The following is a 25,870-nucleotide window of genomic DNA, read 5'->3' on the forward strand; positions in this document are numbered from 1 at the left end:
ATTGCTCAAAAGTGTTTCCGTCGGTACGCAAAAGGGTCTGGAATCGTCTTTGCCATCTATGGGGACGTCGTCTGGAGCCCTAAAGACGGCAGCTTCTAGTACTTGCCATGAGTTCCGCATGTCATTACGGCCTTGCCGACAGTCATAGCCACTCGGGTTTCCAGGAAGTAAAGTCTTGCTTGGTTTCAGTCTCCTGGTCTCCGGCATGGCGGGAGATATCTATCCCCAGTCCGCCCGGGCAGAAGCAGTAATGGTAGAATATTTATGTTTTCGGCCGCTATAAGCAAAAATATATAGTTTTCGCCGCAACTCGGTAACAAAAATACATATTTTACGTATTGGCCACAGATAAACATCAATACACCCTTGACCTTTATTCAATGGCCAATACTCTGCTTGGTATCTTGAATTATACAAATGTAATGAACCGTTACAGACTAACGTCGAGTTCATGCTGGGTGGAGACAAGAGCGCCTGCATGGCACGTATTCCGTAATTGACACCACCAATGCGAGTGCAAGGAGGCAGCTAATCCTTTAGATTCTTAAGGGTTTGATCTCATTCTGCATATGGCATGATCAGATTCAACGAGGCAACAGAGTAGATATACTTACTATGCATAAAGCAGTCGAATTAGATCGAAGTAGAAGCATACAAACTAGAATACCGGCGTATAAACCGGGTGGCGCCAGCGGCCCGGCGTGCCGCGGTCTTTCGATAGTACAATTTGTAGATCGCATGACTCTCCGCTTCAGGTAGCTGCCCCGAACAGCTTAAGTGGTAGGCCAGGCCTATTCGATCAGAGATTTATGTAAATACACAATGGTTGAGGAGATAAAAAGCATGTCAATGTCGGCCAGACGACGAGACGGCAGACAGCAGACGGCAGCGGGACTAGCCCGCTCACAATAAAGTACCAGAACCGGAATCTGGCCTCACCAAGCCGGTTAATGATGTTGTAGGCTTAGTGATTGAATGCCCAGGATCGGTAAATTGCAATTCGAGGCAGTGCGAGATTCTGCAACTCGGCTATTCAACCCGGCCAATCCACCACTTATACATAAATTAAAAAGCAAAGCAAAACCAGAAAAATAAAAATGAAAACGGCGGCGTTGATTATGACCATTGCTCTCCTATTCCGAGTAGCAATTGAGCAGTCATAATGTGAGGTTTTGCCTTGTCCACAACAGGGGGAAGTAATTTACGACCACCGCTGTAAACGTCTTACACATGTCTTACACGCGTCCTAGGCTCCTAGCTCGTACAAGGTTGCCTACCAGGTACGTCAATTTGCCAATCCATGCATTGGGCCCTTACGGCGACTTCTACCCCTGGGGTGTATATTTCCTAGAATGACCTTCGGCAGATATGAAGGAGTTGAATCCGGAAATCCCCGCAGGAAAAGTCGATTTGTGAATCAGTCAACATCCGAGAGCGGCCAAACAGCGACGTCTGCATCTCCAGGCTTCGTCTGAACATCTGGCAGTGTTATCTCTAAACCTTGCAAGAGCGGTCAGACGGCTTTCAATAAAGGAGGATGGAGCTACGCAGAATGGGTCATTTCGAAACTGGAGACATTAAGCACAACAGAGCTGATGGGATTTCGTCCTGCCGGTCACCGCAAGTCTCACATGCAGTTTCAGACACATGTCAACTAGCTTCGCTGTTGTTAATTACGGCTGTTAGGACTTTGAGATGTGGCATCCTCGGATATGTGGCTTGCCGCTATTGAGGAAAACATAAATTCTGTCACCAACTAGGCGATGGACTGGCTTCTGATCTCATGGATCATATCGAACCATATATCCTCATGAGTCGCCGCAGACAACGATTCGCGCCGTTAGCATGAAATGTACCGCGGGGTTTCCCCTTTTTCCCGGTCCGATAATAGGTATATTGGAGCCTTGACGGCTTCATCTATGACCCGCTCTTTAGTACGGGTCCAGTCGAAGCGCCGGAATGGATAGTGTGGCTGAGTGACAGACAAACGGACTATTACGACCGGACTTGATGGCTTGTATATGCTATACTGAATTTTCGTCAGACCATTGTGCGCTCTCGTTTGATACAGAGCAACGCCAACTCTGCAAGCTTTTAGTGCTTGGAGCATGTATTATGAGGGTGAGGGGCTCTGGACCTTCTAATACTGACACCTGGAAGCTCGTTCACCAGTATTCAAATCTGCAAACTGCTGGACGGATGTGACATTGCAGTTGAAACCACCACACATTTCCGTTTGCTAGCGCCGTTGCTCTCTGTCGGCCTGGATGAGATCAATTCTGGAGTCAATTCCATTGCCATAGGGACTCCCTTGGGCGCAGATGAGTTGAGTGAACCTCACCGTCTAAAACTCTACAAAGACATAGCCTACTAGCACGAAACCTTGAACTTGGGACGAAAACAAGTTACCCTGTTGAATGCAGGGTAAGTATGGGTGGGAAACCCAGGGTTAATACGAGGTTGGCTCTCGGTGGGTTTACAATGCAATAGGCGAGCGAGGAAGAGGTGCGGCATATCATATTGACCTATGATGCTTTCCTCAACATTTGCGTCAAGCGTATCATGGCCCTGCTTGTTCTGGGATCCGCTTTGAAGCACGGGTGATCGCCTATTGACATCTGGCATCCGAATCGTCATGTCCTTTCCATCCACGTGCTGTGGCTGGATAATGATTCAACAGTTCCGTGGCTAGAGCTGCGATAAAGGAACTCCTAGTAAGAAAAGATTGGAATGTGTACTATGAGATTGAGCTGCTTCTGTCTCATAAAAACCGAAATGCTGAAGGGAGGCAGTAAATGTACTGCATTGATCACATACGGGTGCATGGAGATACAATCACTTTGATGAACTGGAGGTGACGATTCTTGATATTCTCACAGAATACTAATGGTATTCTAAAATAGCAGTGAAATCTGAAAACTGCCTGTGAAGGGATTGAAGTTAGGTCCATACTCTGCCTGGAGGTCACGTGAGACTGATTGGGGAGTGAAAGAGGATCCTGGATTCTTTCCAAGTCTGCATACTGCATACCATCACGACATCCAAGGTAGTTTCTGGAGTCTCCAATGATTTCGCGGTGTTGTGAATTCTCCCCACATTCGCTATCGAAGCTACCTTCTTTATCAGAGCTCCAACGGCCTAGCTATGTCAGCTATTCCGGATCCAGCGTTTCCCCGCATCCATGGCTGCATCCTCTCAGCGTCGCATCGGCCGTTGATAAGCTGTATCCAACCAGCCAATGTAACCTATTGAGTCTTGTCGCTCTTGACTCTGCCAGGACGAGGTGGGGTTGGTTGGGTGACGATGACGCTGGAGATAGAAGTCTTGGTATGGGGGTGATTCGATAAGCTATCTTGCTTATATCAAGATATCCAAATATCCATCGCCATGACGAACAGTTATCTATCCCTTGCTTCATCATCTCCTGCCCTGCAAAACTCGTGAAATCGCTTCATTCGAGCCCAGCTGTACATTCTCTGTGCGACATCAGCGGGTTCCAGACTACCGCGAGCACACCAAATCATGGACTTCAAGCCATCTCCTTCGACAGTCGATACGCCCGTTTCTACTGAGAGATATTCGTTGCCAGATGAGGCTCCCGGCAAGAATGACTATGCCCCTGGGGTGGTTGAGAACGTTGCTCGCGTCGTTGATCATAAGGCTGAACGGGCGCTCTGCCGTCGATTTGATCTGCGGTTGATGCCCGTGTTGGCTATTATGTGTTGGTGATGTGCAATCTTCAAACGGCGTTCAGTAGTTGACTTTACGTATAGACCTTTTCAATGCTCTGGACAAGGGCAATCTCGGTAATGCAGAGACAGATGGAATGAGCGACGGTAAGTCCGCCGAAAATCAATAGCTCCAGCCCCTGCTAACAGGTCAGACCTCCATTTCAAACCAGGGCAGTACAATCTTCTGCTATCGATCTTCTTCGTTCCCTATGTGATCTTCGCGCCGCCAATCGCTATGCTAGGCAAGCGCTTCAGTCCGGCGAGGGTGCTGCCAATCCTGATGTTTAGCTTTGGCTCCTTCACCCTTATTGCATCGTCCACAAAGAACTTTGGTGGCATGTTCGCGCTGCGCTGGTTCCTCGGCATGGCAGAGGCTGCCTTCTTTCCCCTGGTCATCTACTACCTGACCACCTTTTATCGTCGTGCCGAGTTAGCTCGCCGTTTAGCCGTCTTCTACGCAGCCTCCAACATCGCCAACGCTTTCGCCGGCTTGATTGCGTTCGGGGTCTTCCAGATCAAAAACACGCCCATGTCTCAATGGCGTTACCTATTCATAATTGAGGGCGGTGCCACCGTCGCCTTCTCCATCTTTGCCTTCTGGTACCTCCCCCGCAGCGCCGCCGAGGCCAAATTCCTCTCATCCGACGAGAAAGCCCTCGCATTCCACCGTATCCAGGTCGACTCGAGTGCCATCGTCAACGAGAAATTCAATCTCCGCGAAGCTCTCGCTATCTTCCGCCACCCAACAACATACGGCTTCCTCGCTATCGAGATCTGCCTCGGCGTTCCGCTCCAGGGCGTCGCCCTCTTCATGCCGCAAATTATCCAGCGACTGGGCTACTCAACCGTCAAAACTAATCTCTACACCGTCGCTCCCAACGTCACAGGTGCCGTCATGCTGCTTATTCTCGCATTCAGCTCTGATGCTGTCAAGCTCCGCTCCCCATTTATCGTCCTCGGGTTCCTATTCACCTTCACCGGCTTCATGATCTACGCTTCCATCTCAGACGTCCAGGCCCAGATCAAGCTGGCCTACTTCGCCACCTTCATGATGACCTGGGGCACATCAGCGCCGTCCGTCCTACTCAGCACCTGGTATAACAACAATATTGCGCACGAGGGCCGTCGCGTCCTGCTAACATCTATCGGCGTGCCGCTTGCCAATCTGATGGGACTAGTCGCCAGTAACGTCTTCCGAGAGCAGGATAAACCGAAGTATATGCCTGCGCTAATCACAGTGGGATCGTTTGGAGCGACCGGTGCTTTTCTCGCAGGGCTTTTGGGTCTGTATATGGTTCTTGATAATAGGAGGCGGAATCGTAGGGACGGGCTTACTGTAAAAGCCAGCGACGTTCCCACTGAGCGACTACGGGATGGGCCTGCTTCGAGTGAGTTTCGCTGGTTTTTGTAATACCCGCCAGTGTTTCAGTTCCCCGATGCACATACATCTTTCACCTTAGGTCGCTATTATTGCGACGAGTAAGGAGCACATATCGAACCTGATATAACCAGTACCTGTAAGGCTAGCCAGAACTTATACCCTGGTATAATACAACCAATAAAGTACAATATGGCCATTAGCTCATCTATAGACCCTTGTACCTATCCATGCATCTCCCAAGCCACAGTTGTCAAGCTTACTGCAGCCGACTAACAACCCCTCCTTCCCAAATCCTTAGTTCCGGTTAACGGCCCAGCTCCAATATCAGCCCTTCTGTACATAGCTTAACTGAGGGTTAGAAACAAACTTCATATCGCTCCTCCTTCCCCATCCCCTGCATCAATCGGCAACGAGTTCCGTGTTTCCGTAAACCTTCACCCACGCAGCAAGAACTCTCATCACGACAAGCCACACTCACTGAGATTCTCCGCACCATCGGGAGTATTGGTTCCACTAAGGTCGTTCATTTACATTCATATCTACCAAGGAGCAGCTTCGGCCTTGGGACCATTCACTTCGATGTAAGTATATTATCGACCCAACCACGAACGAAGTAAGTGATGATTGGTTTGAGGGAGCGGAGGTCATCTGGCCCTGTGGCCTAAGTTTATGATAATAGGACGGGGTTCTGTGGGGAATTTCTCCGCTCAACTCGTGTCAGCTGCCTTTTTATCCTCTGGCCTTGGATGGAAATTGAGTTCGGCTGGATATACTCAGGGGAAATAAGTGGGACACGTTCACCAAAGGGGATTTAGGATGGGGGACCACTATGTTAGCTGGGAGGAAGGAGGTGGTTGTGGTCTTGAAAGATATGTAGATAGAGGAGGTTCGATGTTGATGAGTTTATGCGTGTTGCGATGGGCTTGGGATATTGTTTGCGATGAATGGAGAAGGGGATGGTAGGTAAAGGATTGTATTGACGCAAGTTGATCCATTGCTTAGGGTGATCGAGATTTTTATTCAAAAGCTCTTGACTGCGATTCTTAAGCTGGTATTATATTGGGATGCTCCTGGCGTGGACCATCTCTTCGAGAAGAGGTCGCGAACGAGGATTTGTATGTCACCAGCTTGATTCTCAGACCGAATTCCGGTTATATAGAACGCTTTTCTTCGTTGCTGAGTTCCTAACACATGAAGCTGATATCAAGAGTTGATCAGGTATATAAGCACATTTTCACTCAATCTTATCCGTGACGCGCTAAGAACCTGGCGTTTATTGAAGAGCAAGCAAAATCTTGAAGACGATTGTTTAAGAACGAGATCAAGTGCCCGATATAGCTCATGGCCCCGCCCACTTCGCCACCCTTCCACCCAACGTCAGCAACCTTTAAGTTTTATGATGCGGAGGGTTCGGATTTGTTGTCCGTATTGGGCGTCTCGTTTGCAATCACACCTTTCTCTATTGTCGATAGCTCAATCTCGCTCCAAACGAAATGACGGAAACAAGTGTTCGAAAGCATGTTTTAGCTCAATAGGCCGATTCGCCCTGGTCTTTGAGTCAATAATCACGTAGTCGCTCACCCTTACACGAACTTCGAAGTATTCCAGCGGGATGCTATGGCGTCCTGATCAAGACCACATTCAGCCGTACATAGGCGAGAGTATCATTGAGAAGCTAGTATACACGGAAATTGCCGATAAAGCCAACAAGAAAACCGAAAGACGAAGTCGTTTACCGTCCGGGCAACTGTCCGCTCTGCATCATGGCGGCATTCTGTTCCTGGAATCGCTCGTTGAGGCGCTGAGATCCCTTCATAAACTTGTCCACACAGCGCATAACACAACCCTCCTCACGCGAGATGAGCGACTTGGTGGTGAAGTCGTTGACGCAGTCGTCGAAACAGCGTTGGACAAGTTTGGAGTACATCTGGAGAGGATATGCGTCAGTGCTGGATGGCAGAAGGTCATGACCTCGACCAGAACTGTTGATTCTTCGCCAGAACTGTTGAGATCGAAGAATCAACCTACAGTCATGAACTCCTTCATCTGCTTCCGCTCCATGCGGTTAGCCAGCTCGCGCTGCTCTGCGGCATTAAGTCTGGGCAAGTTAGCTGCAATTCCGGTAACGCAGTGCAGGGCGTTTATATGTCTGCTATTGTAGAATAAATCAAGAAATATAAGGTAATCACTAACCCGTCCATTGTGGTATTATATGAGGAGCAATCAAGACAAAGACGGAAATGTGGAGGAGTAGTTGCGGACAATGATAATTATTCTGCCACTATCCCCAAAAGCTCCGGAGGAGCTCACAGCCGCAAGCTCTTCATCATCACGTGGAGTCACATGACCCAGTATCAGGATCATGTGACAATATCAATCCGGTCAGGCGCATCATTACCGCATGGGGGAGGATCAGGTTACGAAGCAGGGTTTCAGGGCTGATTACTCAGGTTTAAAAAAAGAACAGACCCTATGGCCGAGTCAGTCAACCAAATTCCACGGCCTAGCCCCTCTCCATTCTGCATCAATTGGCATCGCCGTATCCATGGTTGTGATGCTGGGGAAGTTGTTGAGGAGCTGAGGTGGCCTTCAAGTTCCGGGAGGGACCGCCAGCCCAATTAATTACCACGAACAGCCAAGGGGAAGCAAACCCTTGCCGGCAATTACTACTGGTGTGATTCCAAATGATACCGGCTGCACCACACAGGGGCTTGGTGCTAGTCATTTGTTTGCCTGGCCTTCCGAGTCAGCCACGCTAGTGGTGGATGCCGCGGTAACTGTAAGTACACTGACTCTGTAAGGTGCTGAGGCTGGGCTGTGCATTAAAAGCTCGAGGTTGCATTCAGCACCGTTCTGACTGAAAGTGGAATTGCGATGGGTTCTGCCAGTCTGCTAATTTTTTCGGTGGGCGCCAGCGATCCCTCGCCAATACCCAGACGCTGGGAACCTGGGAGGCGAATATGCTCCCAGCTCCATGAAGATCTTCCCGACCGCGCACGCTCCAGTCGCCATCCAGAGCAGTGGCCATCTCGAAAATAAATTACCTCTACGTGGACTATTGCTATGGACGAGAAAGCCGGCGAGCAATTGTCTGCAGCGGACGGCGGCACATTTCCCAACTATGTGCGGTGCTCCGTTGCCGGATCCTGATATGACGATGCGCAGTGATCTAGTTCACCTAGTTCATCTAGTAAGCGTACCTGTCTCAAAGGGCATCCTAGTGTCTGGTACGTCTGGATCCCCCGTTCCAGAACCAGCAGAACCGGCAAGCCAGGCCCTCGACTCGAAACTAGGGCAGCTCCCTTGCCCTTTTCTGGGTCGTAGGGTCTTGTCGGTCGAGAAAGGTCTACGTAGGCGTAATAAAACTCGAACATGCGATCGAGATGGAAGAATGGCATTCGTTCAGTAATGCTCCGTATAATAAGTAGAATATTAATCCCCGGAAAAGGACTCGTCCAGTGGATGTCGTGTGCTGCCTTCAGTTCGCAGCGACGCTCCCAGACTCAGTCTCGTTGGCCCTCCACCCACCGCTCCATCCCCATCATCCACTTCTGCATGCCATCCTTTCCCATCTTCCTCATCTAGTTGTGAACCTGGACTCTGACCATCCTCCGCTGAGCCCTGCTTTGTCCCAACCCTGAGGGGGCCCAAGTTCCCTGTCAGCTTGTGGTTGACCACTGGAATTGACTGGTTGGCTGGCGTCTGTCTCGTGCTTTTCAACCTTTCACCCTTTCTTACATCTCCCTTCCCCCTCTCATCGACCACAACCTTCTCGACTTCTCCTTCGAACACTGCTTTCCTTTCCAGACGTTCTCCTACGTCGTACGGAATATACCACGAACCTACCCTGCATCCGATCTGCCGACTGTATTCTTTGCCACTGGGCTGCTGCGGCCTGCGCGCTACTCGAACCCCAGGCTCCCGTGCTATTTTGGGATCATCGTCATCCCCAGCCCCGGGTTTCCCTGCGCGTCAGCGGCGGTGACGAGACTGTTACCGGCCAGCGACTTTGCTTTATCACTGAACCCTCGATTATATTCTACCGCCGGATTTTAATCATACCGTGCCCAAGATGGTTACTGGGAAGCCGGGTGAACCGTTCCAGTCGCTTCCGCCGACAGCGCCTCAGCGCGAAACCTCCCCCGCCTCTCCGCCGTCGAGACGAGACCTTACAACATGGTGGAGGCAGTTCAAGAGAAACTCTAGAAAGGAGGAGCCGAAAGGTACGTGCGGACACAAACGTTGGAGAGAGAGAGTACTTCAGGCGGCGGGATGGGTGTAGTGAATGCGACAAGCTAGTTCTTAAGAACCCAATTATTGTTCGCTTCACTGCTCTCTAATCTCTTTACTCCTATCATGCCGTCTTTCTGGAGACGACATTGCGCTTGAGTTTGATCTCCCTATGAGGCACCTTCGTACTGACAATTGCGTTCAGAGAAAGCCCAGCAGGGCATTTTTGGTATCCCACTCAAGGTTAGCATCAAGTATGCCAACGTCGCTATCTCTCTCACAAACGACAATGGCGAGAGTTTTATCTATGGCTACGTGCCTATAGTGGTTGCAAAGTGTGGAGTGTTCTTGAAGGAGAAAGGTACGGAATTCCCATTTTCTGGTGTCGCTCGGTCGGCGCTGACCTTTATGCTCTATTAGCGACCGATGTCGAGGGAATTTTTCGTCTAAACGGGTCTGCGAAGCGGATTAAGGATCTACAGGAGATTTTCGACTCCCCGGAGCGATATGGCAAAGGCCTGGATTGGACTGGATATACTGTGCATGATGCTGCCAATGTTCTTCGACGATACCTTAACCAGTTGCCCGAACCAATCGTCCCGTTAGAGTTCTACGAGCGATTCAGAGAGCCTTTGCGCAAATTTCAATTGCAGGCACAGGAGAAAGGACCTTCACCTGAATCGGAGGCCGCCGAGCATGCCAAAGCCGTTGCGGCTTACCAGCAGCTGATCAGGGAGCTTCCGCCACTTAACAAGCAGCTACTGCTTTACATTCTCGATCTCCTGGCTGTCTTTGCCTCTAAATCTGATCAAAACCGGATGAACTCTGCGAATCTGTCTGCCATCTTTCAGCCGGGATTACTCTCTCATCCACAGCACGATATGTCGCCAGACGAATATAAGCTGAGCCAAGACGTGTTGATCTTCCTCATCGAAAACCAGGACCATTTCCTTGTCGGTATGAATGGGACAGCCGCCGATGAGCAAACAGTCAAAGAAGTCGAGTCTGGCAACGCCCGCCCGCCGACGTCCCAATCAAACATCCGTCGCTCTGTATCCAGTGCAAGTGGGGGAGCTGATAGCTTTAAAAAGTACGAATCGTTGCGAAGAAACGTTTCCGTATCCTCGAGAACCTCACGCGCGTCCAACAATGTTTCCAATCCCGCAACCCCTACTTCCCTAGGCGCGGTTGGGGTGCACAGGAGCAACACATTACCATCCAAAATGTCGCCTGCGATGCGACACAGCCGAGTCGTCGAGTCTACGAACTCCCCCGGAACACCCGCCCATCCGTCTCGATCGTCAAGTCGCACACCCCCATCTACGGGGACCGGCTTGCAACCTCCGCCAGCCCCTGCAAATGTTCAGACCACACCTGGAACCGCATATGTACACTCAGCCACCCATGGGCCAATGCCAAAACCACAGCCAGAAACTGAACAGGTGCACGAGAAACCGGAGCATCTGAATTTGCCACCACCTACAGCGTCGCTGTCTCCTGCTGTCGTTACACCAACAAAAGAGCGTAAACTCTCAAGTTTCTTCACGAAATCTCCACCGCCAGGCGGGGAATCAAAAGATGCACGGCAACCCAACAGATTGAAGAAGAAGCGGATACCTGGAAGTGCAAACGAAAGCGCGCAAAGCTCTGCTATCTCACTTCAAGCCGCAACATCCGAGTCTGCTTTACTCGCGTCGCAGGTGCCGCCGCGGTCAGATTCCTCACAAGATGACGGAGGTGCCACTCCCAAACCATCTAACACTGCTACCCCCGATGATGCAGATTCTCAGCGGGTGGGGAGGCCTGAAAAGAGGATTAGCCAGGCAGAAACCGGGCAGCCAATTGGGGATGCCCTACGCCCGCACGGCTCACGGACGCCCTCTATGAATTCGCGCTCGTCGTTCACTGACTATTCTGACGTTGACCACACTGACGAGGCGACTCGTAAAGAGCACCGCCGAAGTTGGCGGTTCCACCGGACGACCAAGCGAAGCAACGAGCAAATCGGTCTCGGTTTGGGGTCGCCTCCTCTCACCGCTTCTAGCCCTGGAGCGGACCGCAGTACGAGCTCGATTAGTAGCTGGCATCAGTCGAGCAAAAGCTCTCCCTCTGACCTTCAACAGTTCGCAAACGACCCGTCTTATCAGCCACTGAGCTTGGATGCCGAAGTTCACAATAATGGTATTGTCAAGGAGGCGCCGCCCGCAGAGCCGGAGAAACGAAGCCTCTTTGGGAAGTTTAAGGCCAAGGTTGCGCAAGTTCGAGACGGCGTGCGAGAGTCATCAGAAAGGGACCGAACGCGAAGCCCTGTGAATTCTGATGATGCTGCCTCGAGTCAGAATCTGTCGCTTACCGGCAGGGACAATAGCAGCCCTCGGCCGGCACCAATTGACGTGACGCGCGATATGAGGGAGGCACAGGCAGCCACTCCAGTCTCCCCTCTACCCAATTCCGGGTTACCTCCGGCTATCCCTGAAGAGCCCTACACGCCCGACAGTTCTATCTTACCGGTCAAACCTGTCGAACAGGTAAAAGAAAAGCTAGATGACAAGGTTGAGGAGAAACCCAAGAACAAATCCGATACAAAGGCAGTCGAGGACGCCGCCGCTAAAGAGCTGACTCCGCCCGCCTCTGAAGCACCGACGGTCAATGCGAAACAGGAAACTGAATCATCGGAGCCAATGCCTACCACGCAGTGAAGATTATCCTCAGCAGTGCGGATTTTGGGTACACCACAGACTAGGAAACCTACACTTCATGATACATAGATGGCTTGATCTGCAAACTCTTTCTTCTTTGTCATTATCTACGGATTTTGGTTTTCCGGCAGCCGGTTTCCTTCGTATTTCCTTGGACGAGGCGTGGGATGTATGCTTAGCTTGGCTTCATGTTTTCGCTGACATGTTCTCATACCCCACCCCTGATGCTCGTTATGGCTCACGAATGATGTATTTTGCTTTACTTTGCTTCTCTAGCTCGCTGTTAAAATCATGAATATGAACTTTCTCAGAATAACGTGCTCCGCTGGTGGGTAGCGTGTGTCCAAGGCAACCTCGGTAAGGCAGAGATAGTTGAAACCTAAGGCACAAACACATATCAAACCCATCAAACACTTTAAGACTAATTATTTCCAGCTCTCCCACTGCATTTCCGGCCTTTCCACCTTGAAAAGTACTGACCCTACCACTACCACAGCAGCAGAAGCTGATCCAAAAACCACACTATCTCGGCGCGAAGCGCCTCAATATTGCACCCCTTTTTTGACTTCCGCATCTGCGAGCAATCAAGCTCGATCAACCGCAATGGCGACCTCCGCAGCTTCTCCGATCCCCAGCTCACATTCAACATCCACCACAACCCCCAACCCGAACCCAAAGCCTCAGCCTTCACAACCCCCGGTCTCAATTCTCTCCACACCATTTGCGGGTGTTTACGCTCTGGCCCACCCAGCTCTCCTCCTTTCCCTCGTCGCCTACCGATTCAGCTCTGTCATCGAGAACCCCGTTGCTGAGCTCTTAGGCAACATACCCTACCTCGTCGGACTCCAAGTTGTCTACGTCATGGGCTGTCTCCCGCCCGCCGGGAGCGAAAAAGATACCTCTGGAGCCGGTAACAATGAGGAGACTAAGGCCTTGAGGAAAGTCGCTAGCACGGGTGCGCTCCGTCGCCGCGGCAAATCTTCGCCTGGTACAACAAGCTGGTCCTCCGGATTAGTCCTCGTTGCGTGGAAGTTAACCGTATGCCCATGTCGACCCGACCCATGGCTTCCAGTTCAGCATTAAGCTAACTCTGAATAGCCCGCCCTGCTCTCCCTAACGCTCACAGCTCTCCTCGCAACTCCTGTCCTTGCATTCTTGCTTGTCCTCTTCGGTGCCCCGCTAACGACCCACCACGCGCTGACCTTCCTCTGCGCGGCACATATGGCCGTCCTCTCAACTTTCCCGCTTATCTACACACACGGCGTTGATGGCCCCGTGTGGAGAGAGATCTGGGGAGCGGCGAGACCATTTGATACTGTGTGGGGTGGCGCTCTGGGAACTTGTTTGGGTGCCTGGCTTGGGGCAGTGCCGATTCCGTTGGATTGGTATGTCTAGCATGATTTTTCTCCCCATTTTTTCTTTTCCTTCAAGCGTGGATGGCTGACTTGTTATTTGTGTGTGTGTAGGGATCGTCCGTGGCAGGCGTATCCGATTACCATTTTAACAGGGGCGTATGCGGGGTTTGCGCTCGGGATGCTTGTGGGGAGGGTCAAAGGTGTGTTTGGGAAGAGGATTGAGTTTGCGCCGGTGCCAGAGGTGGTGGAACCGGTGCAGGGAGATATGAAGAAGTCTGAGTAGCGGGTTGACCCATTCAATAGGGCCCTAGCTCAACCACGGTGTATTTTGCCTTTATGGTGCATTGTTAAGGCGAGTATCATCTACCCATCCTATACATTATTCTATCTTACACCATGCAATATAATGTATTTGTACTTTAGATTTTTATACCGATGATCATGAAAATGAATGTATTCTAGCAACCAGGCTATGCCAATGCAAGTAGATGTGAATGATATATAGGAATGACATGGGGAATCAACAGGAGATGGACATCAACTTAGATCACCAGGACACTCAAAAAAGTGTACAAAGAAGAGAAGAATGGCGTGTGGTATCTCAAATTATCACCGAATGCTGAAAATAGTCTATATCTCCCATGCGCCGAAATATTTCGCTTCCTAATGGGAAAACGATAACGATGTGGGCGGTCAAATCATATTAGCGACTTCAACCCGACGAGTCGCTTGCCAGGGACGAAACCGGTCGTCTCTGGGTTTCGCTTCAGTGTGATCTCGCGAGTAACTAGACTCGGGGTCGCTTTTGTAACGAGACTGAGAGGAGAGCTTGTCTGGCGTTTGTCGAGGCGAGCTACTAGGGGAGTCATCTGGACGTATGCGCATGTACTCTTCAGACTCGAAACTGCGGATTGGGTACATTGTTCCGACGCCGATAGAGTCGCGGGCCATCTGGGTGAGTCGTTCGATATCTTCTCGAAGGCTCGAGACTTGTTGCTCAAGGTTCCGACGGGCTGTTTGTTCGCGGCGGAGGAGCATGACTAACGCACTGTATTGCTGGACAGATATGGCGCCGGAGTCACTGTTCAAAGAAACCATTGAAGGTGCTTGCAGGGCGCGGGCACGTTGAATGTCACTCGGGCTTGGGCGGATGGTGCTCGTGCTTAAAGGACGGTCGGTGGATGGAATGTGCTCTGCTGTTGTTGAAGAGTCATCGCGAGTTGACGGTGGAGAATGACCGGGTGACTTTGCGGAGGACTTTGCCGATGACTTCTGACGTTTATGACGAGAAGGTTCCGAGCCTCTTCGCTTCGGCGCATCAGCTGCTGGCGTGTCTATACGGCCACTTTGCATCCGAGCAATTGCAAACTCTAGGTCGATCAGTTTTACTTCCAGTGTGGTCATCCGTTGCTCTAGTGAAGCGTTGTCGTCGGTTTGCATGGAGCTGATGAGCTCTCCCACATTGGGAGGTAAGCTCGGAGGTGGAATGGGCTCAGTTTCTGATTCCTCTCCGAAAGCCGACGTATCTGCGGAAGGTTTGAATGTAGAAGCAGTTGCTACGGTGGACCGAGTAGGCGGACGAGAAGAATCACTATCAGGCCCAATGCCGCACGTGGTTGACGCGAGAAATTCAGACTCTACGCTCCGCCGTCTCTTCCACTGTATCGGAGACATGCGGTGGTGCTCCTGTGCCAGGACGCGAAGAGCACCCGCACTTCGCGAGCGCCGGTTTGCGTTCCGCATCCGGCGTCGTCGTATCTCCTCCGGGTCGCTACACGCATGAGGACTGAGCTTTAGGTTGCTAGATTTCCTCTCAGGGTGCACAACCGCCTCAAGGGCCTGTCGAGATTCATCATCAGAGAATATTAAGCTGGGCAAAGTGGCTCGCCTTTGCCTGGGTTCGGTGTCTAGCTGTTTCAATACGACATCCAGCGTCGTTAAGGTTTCAGTGGGTTGTTGAACTAAAGCGCCTTGGCGAGGGCTCCCTGAGTTTGAAGTATCTGGAGACTTATGTCGATGACTTGTCGGAAATGTATTGTCATTAAAGTTGAAGTCCGCTATGGGATCGTCCAGCTCGTCTGTCCGGCTTCGCCGGTTTCGTGTAAAGATCTTCTTCATCACGGTCTTCAGCGTACTTCCCGTCCGGCGGTGATTACCCATCCCTCCTTGAATCGAGGTTAGATTCTGCGGATACGGTAACCGTGGATGTCCAACTTGATGTCGGCGTGTGGTTACGACCAGCTCTTTGGAGCTCATCGGTGGCAGTGCGGTGTCGTACGGTTCAGCATCGCCTGCGAGGATAGCCGGCGCGGAAAGGTCTCTTTGAGTAGGTGGGTTCCGGACGGAACTGCTCCGCCCAATGGGTTTAGACATCTTTTTTTCGAGAGGCATATATAAAACAGTGTGGTAGTTGTGTTATCAGTCGAGTACATGCGCGCAACCGGGTGATAAAGAATGTATCAGTAGGAGAGCCGAGAGCCGACAGCAATATCTTTTGGAGCATCAACAAAGAAATGAATACGCATCAAAGAGGTGTAAGCGAGTGTCAGCGAAGGAAAGCTGGTGTATCTGAAACTATCGGCGTAATTGAAGTGGTCACAACGAAAGATATCTCGGATTGGCGGGCTAAAAGTAGGACCAAACAAGGGTCAGACAGACGAACCGAGCGCTGTGAGAGGGGCATGCTCACCTTGGCAGAAGGAGTTCCCAGCATAATCGGGCGTTCAGATAGAGATTCAGAGATTCAGCTGATGAGTTGTCCGGGGTACTCGTAAGCAGGGTATATGTAATCGGCGCGTGGCTTGCTGACGGGCAAGGTTTAAAGAAAGACAATAGAAAGAACGTGGAAGCAGCAGCTAGGAGACAATCATAGGCATAAAAAAAGAAAAGAAAATCGCTGAGCGGCAAGGCTTGCTCGTCCAACAGGCTGAAGCGAGGCTGACTAGGATCAAAAGACAAAAGAGGATAGTCGTTGGCTGCAGCCACGTCCGGCAAAGATCAAAGCGGTAGCTCCGGCGCTCCAGGTGGGAAAAGAAACGACAGGCGGGACCAGTGGAGCTTATCAGACGGGGCCGCACGCAGAAAAACTCATGTCAGGCAGAGAGTGGTGGATGCTGAGTCGCATTGCATAACCGGCGAAACGGGCGTTTGAGATATGTGGAGGTACGCCAACTGGGGGGAGAGTTCAGGCACAGTTCTGGCTGCGTTGATGACGAAAGTACCGAAGAAGACGATTGCATAGAATTCAAAACAACAAAATAAGCAATCGACCATTAAAAATTGAGATGAACAGAGCAGGAACAAAAAGGAGAGCGGATGGAGGGGAAATTGCAGAAGACGGGGGAGGAGGGCCTGAGGTCTGTGCTTGTTTCAGATCGCGTGTTTGAGAATCCCGTGCCTGGAAGACTACTGAGTGGGCTGAGTTTGTACAGAGTACGGCGTACGAGGATGGCCGTACCGCCAATTCTACACTTCAGGCATAATTAAGATTGATTACTGATACACTGATTTACACAGGGGTGTGTTTGTACTCTGGCAATAAGTTGTGCACCGGCATCTCATCAAACGAACCTCTTGTCTGCCAGTCGACGGGGTCCTCTACACTGTGGAACCTCAATGGCTCAGAGTACACAATATGTAGACGGTATCTTCTCCTTTTCCTCACCCTTGACACGTCAAGATCGAACCCAGAGAAGACACTGACTGAAAGAAGCAGCTTTGCAGTATTCTCTCAGTTCGGGCAAGTAGCTTGGCTGCTAAGTCCACCAGCAAAGAGCGCGATGCACGTTCTGGCTCCACCAGCTTGTTAGCATGGCGTTCTAGAACAGCTCGTGTGCAGTAGTGCCGAATGACGGCATAGGTATACCGCGCTCCACAATATGTCTCATCAGTAGACTTAAAGCTGTCCATCCTCAAAGCTTGATGGCAACCGTCCAGGACGTGGAACCCACGGCAAGTCGAGCCGTAGTTATTGCCTTTGGGAGCTTAGGACCTGTTCTGCTTGGAGTCTTTAGACTTTCAGGACCCCACGAGTCCCGAAGAAGAGTCCAGTCAGCGAACACGTATCGAAACACGGTTCAGGCTGCGTTTCAGAAATCACCGCGATCTTCTCGTTGCCTCTTTGGCTCTGCTCGCCGAGCGCCACAATCGCAGGCCGCATGAGAGCATCTGGCGGTCAGGCAACCAAACTGCACAAGATGAAGCCACAGTTGGCTGACGACCTCTCGTGGTTCGTGGACGTCGAATTCCGAGACCTGAAACAGTTAGGGGTCATGCCCTATCGGTCAGAACCCTGCGGTCCCCCCAGTTCACCATGACTGTGACTCTGCATTCTGGATTTTCTCCGCGTACAGTATACATATTCAGAACGTTGTCCGCGACCGTCTCCGTAGAGTGTCAGTCCGAAACAGCCCCGTTTCGAGCCGTGGCCGATATCAGTGCTGAAGTGCGATTGACAGACAAGTTCGCCCAGAGCGCAGTCAAGAGCCCGCTTCTTAGGTACCAAATTGTCTCACAGGGTAAAAAGGGCATGTAAGGTTCCAGCGAGTGTCATGACTTAGACTTGCAACTTTACCTGGATAGATGGGATCGGCGGCGATCACTCAGAATCTCAAATATCAAACAAAGCGGCGATACCCCGTACTACCGCGCTATGTCCCGTTTCCGAGTTTTCATGCATGCAAGTGGAGAGTTCGGGCAGAGTCCGGAGGTCACAGAGTTGGGGACTGACTTTAGAGCAGCTCTCCCGCGTCAGGATAGCGCAAGTCCGAGTGTTCTTCAAGATGCGCCATCCATCGTTTTAGAAATCCACTTCCCCTGTTCGGGGATCAGTCAGCGTTCCGTTTCAGGCAGGTATGCAGAATCAAATTCTAGCTAGGCGTTAAGACAGAGAACAACTTACTTGCTTATGGTCTCCGAGTCTCCACACACACAAAGATGTCGTTTGGGCCGAGTCATAGCCACTGGAATCGCGTCAGACCTCACTCAAGGTAGTAAGAGTTATGGGCAGGAGGCATACCGTTCAAACGCCGCTTTTCTCCCAGAAACCCAACTTCGTGTTCACTGTTACTGCGAACGAGGCTTACCACAACAGCCTCTTTTTCGCGGCCCTGGAATCCATCGACACTCCCTAATTCCAGGTCTGGGTACTTTTCCCGTAGCATCTGTGATAGCACAGCCAACTGGCCGTTGTATGGAGTGATGACAGCAATGTCTTCAGGCCTAACACCGGCTTGTACCAAGTTATCCACGTGCCTCGCAACCACCAAGGCTTCCATCTCGTTACTCTTGCTTTCACCGAGCAGGCTTTCCTTTTTTGCGAATTCCTCATCGTCAACTTTCTCCGGGAAGTCTCCTCCTTGCGTGTCCCAGAAGACCACCGGCTCTTTAGTGTCATCAGTCTCGTGGACATTGTAAGGCAGATCCTTTAGAAGGCGAGATTTGACGCTCTCAGCTGCAATGAGCTTGGATTCGTACAGCTCATCTGACGGGAACCGCATGATATTTTCATGCATCCGATACTGCGTTGTCAGCATGCGTTTTATTCCCGGCCCATGCAATGATAGCAGCCGATCAAATAGTGTTTTCTCGAGGGAGAAGCTTCCGTTTGCATCCTGCTCTCCATCTTCGCCTGCCTCCTTTGTTTTATGAGGGGTGGACTTGACAGTAGGCGGGAGCTGCAGATGATCACCAGCAAGGACGACCTTTGGCGCTGACAGCAGTGGAATCCAGCATTGGGCTTCTAGTGCCTGACTAGCCTCATCAATAATTACGACATCAAATTTCTGGTTTTTCAGCTGATGACCGCCTGCTCCGTGTAGTGTCGCAAGTACAACGCTGCTTCCGCGGACTAAATTGTCCACGCACTTGGATTCACGCTCTCTAAACTCCCGGCGTAGCTCTCTGATATCCTGGTAGATCGCGCGCTTCTCTCTGCCAAACCTTGTCTTCCTGATGCTAGCATGCTTCTCATCAATCTCTTTCCGCACGTCCCTGACGATAGCCGCAGCGTCGGATGTCTGGGTCAAGACCTCCAGCGAGTGATCTAGCACCGATGGCAGCAAGCGGGCAGGGTGGCCAATGCGCACGACCGGGATCTTGCTCGGAGCCAGTCTTTCCACTATGTTATCCACAGATATGTTTGATGGCCCGCAAACAAGCACTCGGAGGTTCCTTTTGACCATTTGAATTATCAACTCGATTAGAGTGTGCGTCTTGCCTGTACCCGGGGGTCCATGTATGAGGGCGATGTCTCTGGAGGCCAAGGCGAACTGAATTGCTTCCTTCTGAGAGTCGTTCAATGTCGGGTCTATGAATTCAACCGGCCCAGCCGCCTCATAGTCCGGCTGGACTGGTGTTGTATGCCCGAAGGCAACTCGTACAAAATGCGTGTAATCTGACTCCGACATCTTCGCCATCTTCTCCATCGTTTGGTTCATCCTGAAAAATGTCAAATCAGCAACAAGTTGCCGACCCGTAATCATGCCTGCCGAGGACATACCGTCTAAAAGTCACATCATTCGCCAGCTTGATACTACAACACTCTGGTCAGCCAATGAGTCCGACATATTGTTCTCCCTTCCCTCCAACCCTCTGCCGCTTTGCAGAATCGGACGTTCGCGCCACCAACTGCGCACAGAAGGAAAACATACAGCCAAAGCTTTTTCCCATAAAGCTCCTCAATAACTTCTTCATCCTCCTCCTTTGAACGGCCGCCGCCGCCGCTCTGCCCAAAAGCTACCCACACGCTACTCTCCCCGACCCTCGTCACGACACCCTCTGGGCCCTTTGCCGAATCCCCATCTTTCTTCTTGTCCTTCCCTGACCCTACAGCTTTTTTCCCAGCACTCACCACCTCGTTGACCCTCACGACATCCCCAACTCTAATCCCATGCGTACCAAGCTTCAGCTTCCCATTCGCAGCAATGTTCGATTTCGCATCATCATCGTCCTTTCCTTTCCCCTTCGTACCTCCCGTCGAAATAGCCGCGTCAGCAGTAAACTCGCCGACTAGCCGACCTCCGAGACCAGTGCGGCATTGAGAAAGGATTATGCCGGTTAGCGCGTGTCCAGACGCTTGGAGAGTACGGCGCGTTAGCGGCGACGCGAACGCGGTGCTGGCGAGTTTAGATGAGGAGACTTCGGCTTCGTGCTCTTTTAGGAGGAGCTGTTGTTGGTTTTCAGCAAAGAGGGGTATCGAAATTGGGGATGACGGGGACATTGAGGGCTTGTTTAAAAGGCAGTGTCGGTTTCCAGAAGCATGTAGTGGTTTATTTTCCGTCTTAAGTTTCATGTAAGTCTGGGTAAGGTTTACGGTCGTTGAATCATTTGGCTTGAAGAGGGAGCTGTGCAGCTCTGCAAGCTCGTGCGGGGAGAGAAAATAGCTTAACTCCGTTCAGTGACTTCATAACTAGTTTACTGTACACAATGCTTAGTCATGTGTCTCATAGTTTTGGAGTTATGCAACAATATCATTGACCACCCAAAACATCCGTTGACCCTTTGGGTAGCAGATTATATGCACCCACGATTCGTCCTACGGCTACATAGGATGCTTTGGAACATGCGAACAAGATTCAATGGCGACCACAAATTCTTATTGCCAGGCGATCAGCCGTTGGCATAAAAAGCATATCCAGTAGCAGTAAGGAAATAAATATATATTTGTCCTCATATTGCATGCTTCTTTATACTAGAGCCCGTTACTAAGGTTGGATATCATGACTACCGCGCAGTGCAGCATATGGCAGTAGAACAGAAGAAGATGATGTTACAGACAACGAACCAAAGGGAACTCGTCACAATCATGCGGTATCAATGCTGTAATAAGGCAAAACAATGCCTGTAATGGAAAATCCGGTGATGCGGAGAGACATGCCAGTAAAGAAAGCACACGGCCAATATGATATATTATGCAAAGGTGTCATGCGTCGTCCGCATGATAGCTATGGGGTATGGCCGATATCGTCCCACACCCGTTCTGCCCATGACAGCCCGCTCCAACTCCTTTTCAAATGAAGGGTCATCGGCCAGATAGGCACGAAAATCACGCAGACCTTTCAAGTCTGTAAATGTTTTGAGTATACGACGCATATACATATTGCGACCAACAGTGGCACTCCGTGTTCCAAGGTCGACAATGCTCAGAGAGAGACGTGGGAGGTCGAAGTGTTCGCGAATGAAGCGACGCAAGACTGACCAAGAAAGTATTGCAGCCTCCTCGTATCTTTGAGACTTGTGAGGGCTTCTATAGACCAGAGGAAACTTGAACGATAGATGGCGAATCTGCATAAAAGACGAAGTAGGTATTGAAGTGAGGAAACGCATGATGGATTCGGGGTCATCTTCCACAAACGTGAACCTGTTCTTTGTGAAGAACAGACCACGGCAATCTTCATAAAATTCGTGATTCACCAGAAAGTAGGGTAACGGGCTGCAGAAGCATGTGCAGCTCGTAGAGAATGCCGTTTGGTTAATCTCGCAAAAGCATCTCGCACCGAGAGGAGAACAGGTGCCACAGCAAACAAGAGGCGAGCCTGTCGTTGGCCGCAGCTTTCGATCTAAGAATCCGACCACCGCTATGTCGCGTTCGGCAGCGGGCAAGAATGGATCCAGTCGTTTAATCAAAACATGCTCGAGGACCATGAGTTGCACTTCCTTGGGTAGTTTCGTGAAAGGAAAAGGCGGCTTGATGCTGAGGTTGCCGGTCAACCTCCACGCAGCTCGCTTAATAACAGGCTGGATATCATCATCCTGCGTATCTGCGAAATGAAATGCACAGTGCAACAGGGTTGGGAATGGGTCCATAATGCACATTAGTTTGCTGGCGACGTCGAGGTCTTTGACTTTGCATTTCATACTAAAGTGTTTTAGGGCAGGCATTCTCTCTGTGGAGTTGTGACAGAACTCCGTCCATATCTTCAATATTGTGCGGTGATATGATCCATTTAACTTGAGATTCCGGCTTGCTAGGTAGCCAAGATTAAGGTGCAGATATCTGATGTATCGCAGACCCCATCTAGTGGCCAATTTAAAGAGATTGTACTCTTGCCTGCCGCAGAGGTTGATGCTAAAGCGATTCTGGGCGAAAAACAGAGCCCCAATCTCCTCCCGAACCGCACGCGAAGCCAAGAATACTCCGACAGGCAAGGGAGGGTGGCCGCAGTCCCGGTTATATGGAGACAGCCATTTTTCTGGCCAAAATGTTCGTGGCATACGTAAACTATTGCTGCTGTTGCACAAATGGGAACCATTGTATTCTTTGGATCGATATTTTTCAGTGCCGAATTGGATGAGACAAGGCCGCAAAAGTCCAACATACTCCAGTATCCTTATCTTAACGTTTTCCGGTAAGTCGAGAAAGGTAAGCCCACTCTGAGTAACCTTCATAGGCAGATCTCCGAGTTCCACGAGTATTTCTCTCTGTGCATAATCGGTGTTCGATCGAGTTTCTTTGGCGCCTATCCTCATCATATAAAGGGCACTGTGTTCATCCTCAAACCACTCGAAATCCATCAGGTCCTATAGTGAACAAGACATAGCACGGGTGAGTAATGGGCGCCCTTGTTTGTAAAGACATTGATGGGCGCAAGCCCTGGGAACGTACGGGTGTTGACAGTGGAGTCAAGGTCTAGACGGCGGAAGGCAATGTTCGATGGGAGAGTAAAGAGCTCAAAAAGAAACAGTCAAGAACAAGATTTGAGAGATAGCTCCACAACAATGATTAAGCAGAAAAGTAAACTAAGAAAGGCAGGTCTGATGGGTAGAGAGGTGGCCGACGAGAGGTGCGGGTGAAGTTGTAGTGCGAGAAGGACGAAGTTGATGGCCGTGGAAGACAATCAAATATTCTCATGGACTGCCGCAATACTTGCTCATCCAGATTTTCCGGAAGCACCTACTCCCCTTCAACCTTTATTTTTGGCTCTCCGGTTAATGAGAAGGTTTCAACAACGATCTCCTTCTTCGGCAAGCCTCGACCGTTGTTTTTCGGAGCCATGCCTTTAATTTCACTCTTGCAGAGCTTTGTCCCTGCAAGACCGCAATCACCACATCTTCTGCCCACCGGTAAGCACACCGTCTGCCCCAAGCCTACTAACAATTTGTTAATCTCGTGCCATTTATCCTTTGGCAGCCACGATTCCAGCGACATGCGAGTCTCTTCCGGCGTTTTGGTCTTGTGCCATCCCCATAGATTAGTTATACGATGGACGTGCACATCAACTCCAATGCCCTCATGCTTTCCCCAAGCCGCACTCATACACAAATACGCCATTTTTGGACCGACGCCAGGCAACTTCATGAGTTCAGCGGGGGTGGAAGGAATGTCGGAATTATACTGGTCGCGGATGATTTCGGCGGCTTTCTTGATATACTTGGTTTTGTTGTTATGGAAGCCAACAGTGCCAATGAGTGAGTTGAGACGCTCTGGAGAGACAGCCAGGATGTTTTCCAAGTTCAGTGTGCTATCGTGGGAGGGATTGGCTGGTGGTACACCATCTTTCGCCTCCTGTTTGATAGCTGGCTCGCCATTCTCCGCTTCCTGCTTGACAATTGACTCCGCATGTTCTGTTTCCAGCTTGATAGCCGGAGCACCGCCTTCGCCCAGCTCAGTGTGCAAACGCTGCATCGCCACGGCGGTAACTGTGTCTTTAGTCTGGGAAGATAACATCAAAGCAATCAGCGTCTGAAAGCGTCTATCTCGCGGAGAAGAAGCCCGCCAGTACAGCTCTGCACAGCCCATCGTATCTACGGGCGCAGTCGGGTTGTCTTCGCGCATCTTTTTGACGATTGAGTAGATGGCGTCCCAGTTTGAAGGAGCTTCCACGGTGAAGGAGCCATCCTCATTTTTGACCTTCCTTGCAGGCACTCGACGGGCTTTCGGTTGACTGTTTTCTTTCTTGACGAGCTTCTCAACTTTCTTTTCAGGCGTTCTCCGTGTGGAATTTGAGGTAGTCTTAGCAGCAGAGCTTGCTTTCGTCTTACGTCGTTTTGCAGAAGGTTCTAAGATGTCTTCAATGTCGACGGTATCAACAGAGGTGAGAGAAGAACCGTCGTCTTCCCCGTCGTCCGGGTCGGCTTCAGTTTTGCCTGCATTGTACGCAAACCCCTTGAGCAAAGCTGAATGAGAAGTGCTGCGCGTTTGGCGACGCGCAGGGGGTGACAAGGCCTGCAGGACTTTGGCCGTCTCTCTGGATGCGCGCGACGTACGCATTGCTTCAATACCTGAATAGTTTAATACAGAAAGAGCAAATTTGTATAATTCGAAGTAGAGGGATATATTAAAGATCGACGAAAATTCACAGGGGCGAATGAAGAATCAGCCCTGACTGACCAGGCTTACACATGGCTCGGGCCCGACCGCTGGAGCTTCTTTGGAGAGAATGACCCACTCACCTTAAGCCTCGGCCTGCGTTTAGCCATCGCCGCACCGTATCGCCCGTCACGCATCTTCATCTCTCCGCAACTCCAGTAACTCGACCCCAGTCACTCAACTCCCGCTCACTACGTTCTTATCATATCTTCGATGTACACCTATTCAGTCTAGATCGCATTTCACTTCTATCCGCTTCCCACTACCGGCTTCGAACCGATAGTCCACAATAATGCCCCCCTCACAAACTACCACACGCCTCCTCCGCGAATTAAAAGAGTACACCGCGTCCCCCAATGAAGCTCTCCTTCACCTCGGTCCAACGAATGAAGACGACCTTTTTCACTGGGAAGCCGTGCTCAAAGGCGTAAAAGGAACACCCTACGAAGGTACTCTCTCCTAGATCTCCAGTTTCAGATTAAGACCACCCCTGCTAACCTTTATGGCTGCCCACAGATGGCCTCTGGTCCCTTTCCATCCAAATACCGTCGAACTATCCCCTCGCCCCGCCCAAGATCCACTTCACCACGAAAATCAGCCATCCCAACATCTCCTTCACGACGGGTGAGATCTGTCTCACTCTGCTGACGACCGAACACTGGAGTCCCGTGTACACCTTATCCAGCACGCTGACGGCGATTCACCAGCTGCTGACTGATCCGCAGCCGGACTCGCCGCTGAATGTGGATGTTGCGGCATTGTTGAGGGAGGGAGATACTCCGGCCTGGGAGAGTATTGTGCGGTACTGGACGAGGGAGGAGAGGTGGCAGGGGAGGGTTTGAGCTCGTTGAATAGGATGATTACGAGGCGGCAGACTTGAGATGCTTATACTGGGGTTGGATGACGAAGACGGAAAGAGCTTCTGCTGGAGCTCTGAGGTGAGAGGTGAGAGGGAGACATGGGATGCACAGTCGTTTCCTTTCACTTTTGGGACCCCATGTTTTCGGCTGAGTATATATGCTGTAATGACCGATAGTTACTAGCTCTGCGAGCTCTTTGCTGATATTTGTTGTACATATCTTTTTTTTTTTTTGTTTTTGCGTACTTTCGCATACCTGGACGCAAAGATCTTACGTTACACCTGTAATAGCTTGTTGGCGAAGTAA

General features: G+C 50.7%; 9 protein-coding genes across 9 annotated transcripts, besides 1 other annotated feature; 4 read left to right on the top strand and 5 right to left on the bottom strand.

Annotated features, from left to right (window-relative positions):
- Positions 1 to 25,870: part of a sequence feature (contig 1.130 1..308583(1)) that runs on past both edges of the window.
- On the top strand, positions 1,231 to 1,475 carry ANIA_11570 (uncharacterized protein; the record flags this gene model as incomplete). Its single annotated transcript, XM_050612045.1, has 2 exons — positions 1,231 to 1,280; positions 1,367 to 1,475. The coding sequence occupies 2 exons, from the start codon at positions 1,231 to 1,233 to the stop codon at positions 1,473 to 1,475; spliced, it is 159 nt and encodes a 52-aa protein (XP_050468005.1).
- Positions 3,523 to 5,214, top strand: ANIA_07648 (putative MFS transporter; the record flags this gene model as incomplete). The annotated part of the gene is made up of 4 exons (XM_675825.1): positions 3,523 to 3,721; positions 3,774 to 3,836; positions 3,902 to 5,119; positions 5,153 to 5,214. 4 exons carry the CDS (start codon positions 3,523 to 3,525, stop codon positions 5,212 to 5,214), a joined length of 1,542 nt encoding a protein of 513 aa, XP_680917.1.
- On the bottom strand, positions 6,325 to 7,370 carry tim9 (protein transporter tim9). The gene is made up of 3 exons (XM_675826.2): positions 7,306 to 7,370; positions 7,141 to 7,210; positions 6,325 to 7,039 (listed from the first exon to the last, which is right to left on the bottom strand). Exons 1-3 carry the CDS (start codon positions 7,311 to 7,313, stop codon positions 6,845 to 6,847), a joined length of 273 nt encoding a protein of 90 aa, XP_680918.2. The 5' UTR covers positions 7,314 to 7,370; the 3' UTR covers positions 6,325 to 6,844.
- On the top strand, positions 8,758 to 13,884 carry ANIA_07650 (putative Rho GTPase activator (Sac7); the record flags this gene model as incomplete). The annotated part of the gene is made up of 9 exons (XM_675827.2): positions 8,758 to 9,335; positions 9,548 to 9,703; positions 9,763 to 12,037; positions 12,111 to 12,210; positions 12,353 to 12,398; positions 12,538 to 13,079; positions 13,140 to 13,426; positions 13,508 to 13,596; positions 13,820 to 13,884. The coding sequence occupies exons 1-9, from the start codon at positions 9,185 to 9,187 to the stop codon at positions 13,882 to 13,884; spliced, it is 3,711 nt and encodes a 1,236-aa protein (XP_680919.1). The 5' UTR covers positions 8,758 to 9,184.
- On the bottom strand, positions 14,090 to 15,769 carry ANIA_07651 (uncharacterized protein; the record flags this gene model as incomplete). The annotated part of the gene is made up of 1 exon (XM_675828.1): positions 14,090 to 15,769. The coding sequence occupies one exon, from the start codon at positions 15,767 to 15,769 to the stop codon at positions 14,090 to 14,092; it is 1,680 nt and encodes a 559-aa protein (XP_680920.1).
- On the bottom strand, positions 18,376 to 20,615 carry ANIA_07652 (putative DNA helicase; the record flags this gene model as incomplete). Its single annotated transcript, XM_675829.1, has 3 exons — positions 18,376 to 19,834; positions 19,896 to 19,928; positions 20,047 to 20,615. 3 exons carry the CDS (start codon positions 20,613 to 20,615, stop codon positions 18,376 to 18,378), a joined length of 2,061 nt encoding a protein of 686 aa, XP_680921.1.
- ANIA_10989 (uncharacterized protein) lies at positions 21,305 to 22,909 on the bottom strand (the record flags this gene model as incomplete). The annotated part of the gene is made up of 1 exon (XM_050612046.1): positions 21,305 to 22,909. The coding sequence occupies one exon, from the start codon at positions 22,907 to 22,909 to the stop codon at positions 21,305 to 21,307; it is 1,605 nt and encodes a 534-aa protein (XP_050468006.1).
- On the bottom strand, positions 23,079 to 24,738 carry ANIA_10978 (endonuclease III domain-containing protein; the record flags this gene model as incomplete). The annotated part of the gene is made up of 3 exons (XM_675830.2): positions 23,079 to 23,448; positions 23,491 to 24,616; positions 24,735 to 24,738. The coding sequence occupies 3 exons, from the start codon at positions 24,736 to 24,738 to the stop codon at positions 23,289 to 23,291; spliced, it is 1,290 nt and encodes a 429-aa protein (XP_680922.2). The 3' UTR covers positions 23,079 to 23,288.
- On the top strand, positions 24,867 to 25,546 carry pex4 (putative ubiquitin conjugating enzyme (UbcJ); the record flags this gene model as incomplete). Its single annotated transcript, XM_050612047.1, has 2 exons — positions 24,867 to 25,153; positions 25,221 to 25,546. Exons 1-2 carry the CDS (start codon positions 24,997 to 24,999, stop codon positions 25,544 to 25,546), a joined length of 483 nt encoding a protein of 160 aa, XP_050468007.1. The 5' UTR covers positions 24,867 to 24,996.

Source organism: Aspergillus nidulans, chromosome IV (genome assembly GCF_000011425.1).
Source record: "Aspergillus nidulans FGSC A4 chromosome IV".
Taxonomy (NCBI): Eukaryota; Fungi; Ascomycota; class Eurotiomycetes; order Eurotiales; family Aspergillaceae; genus Aspergillus; species Aspergillus nidulans.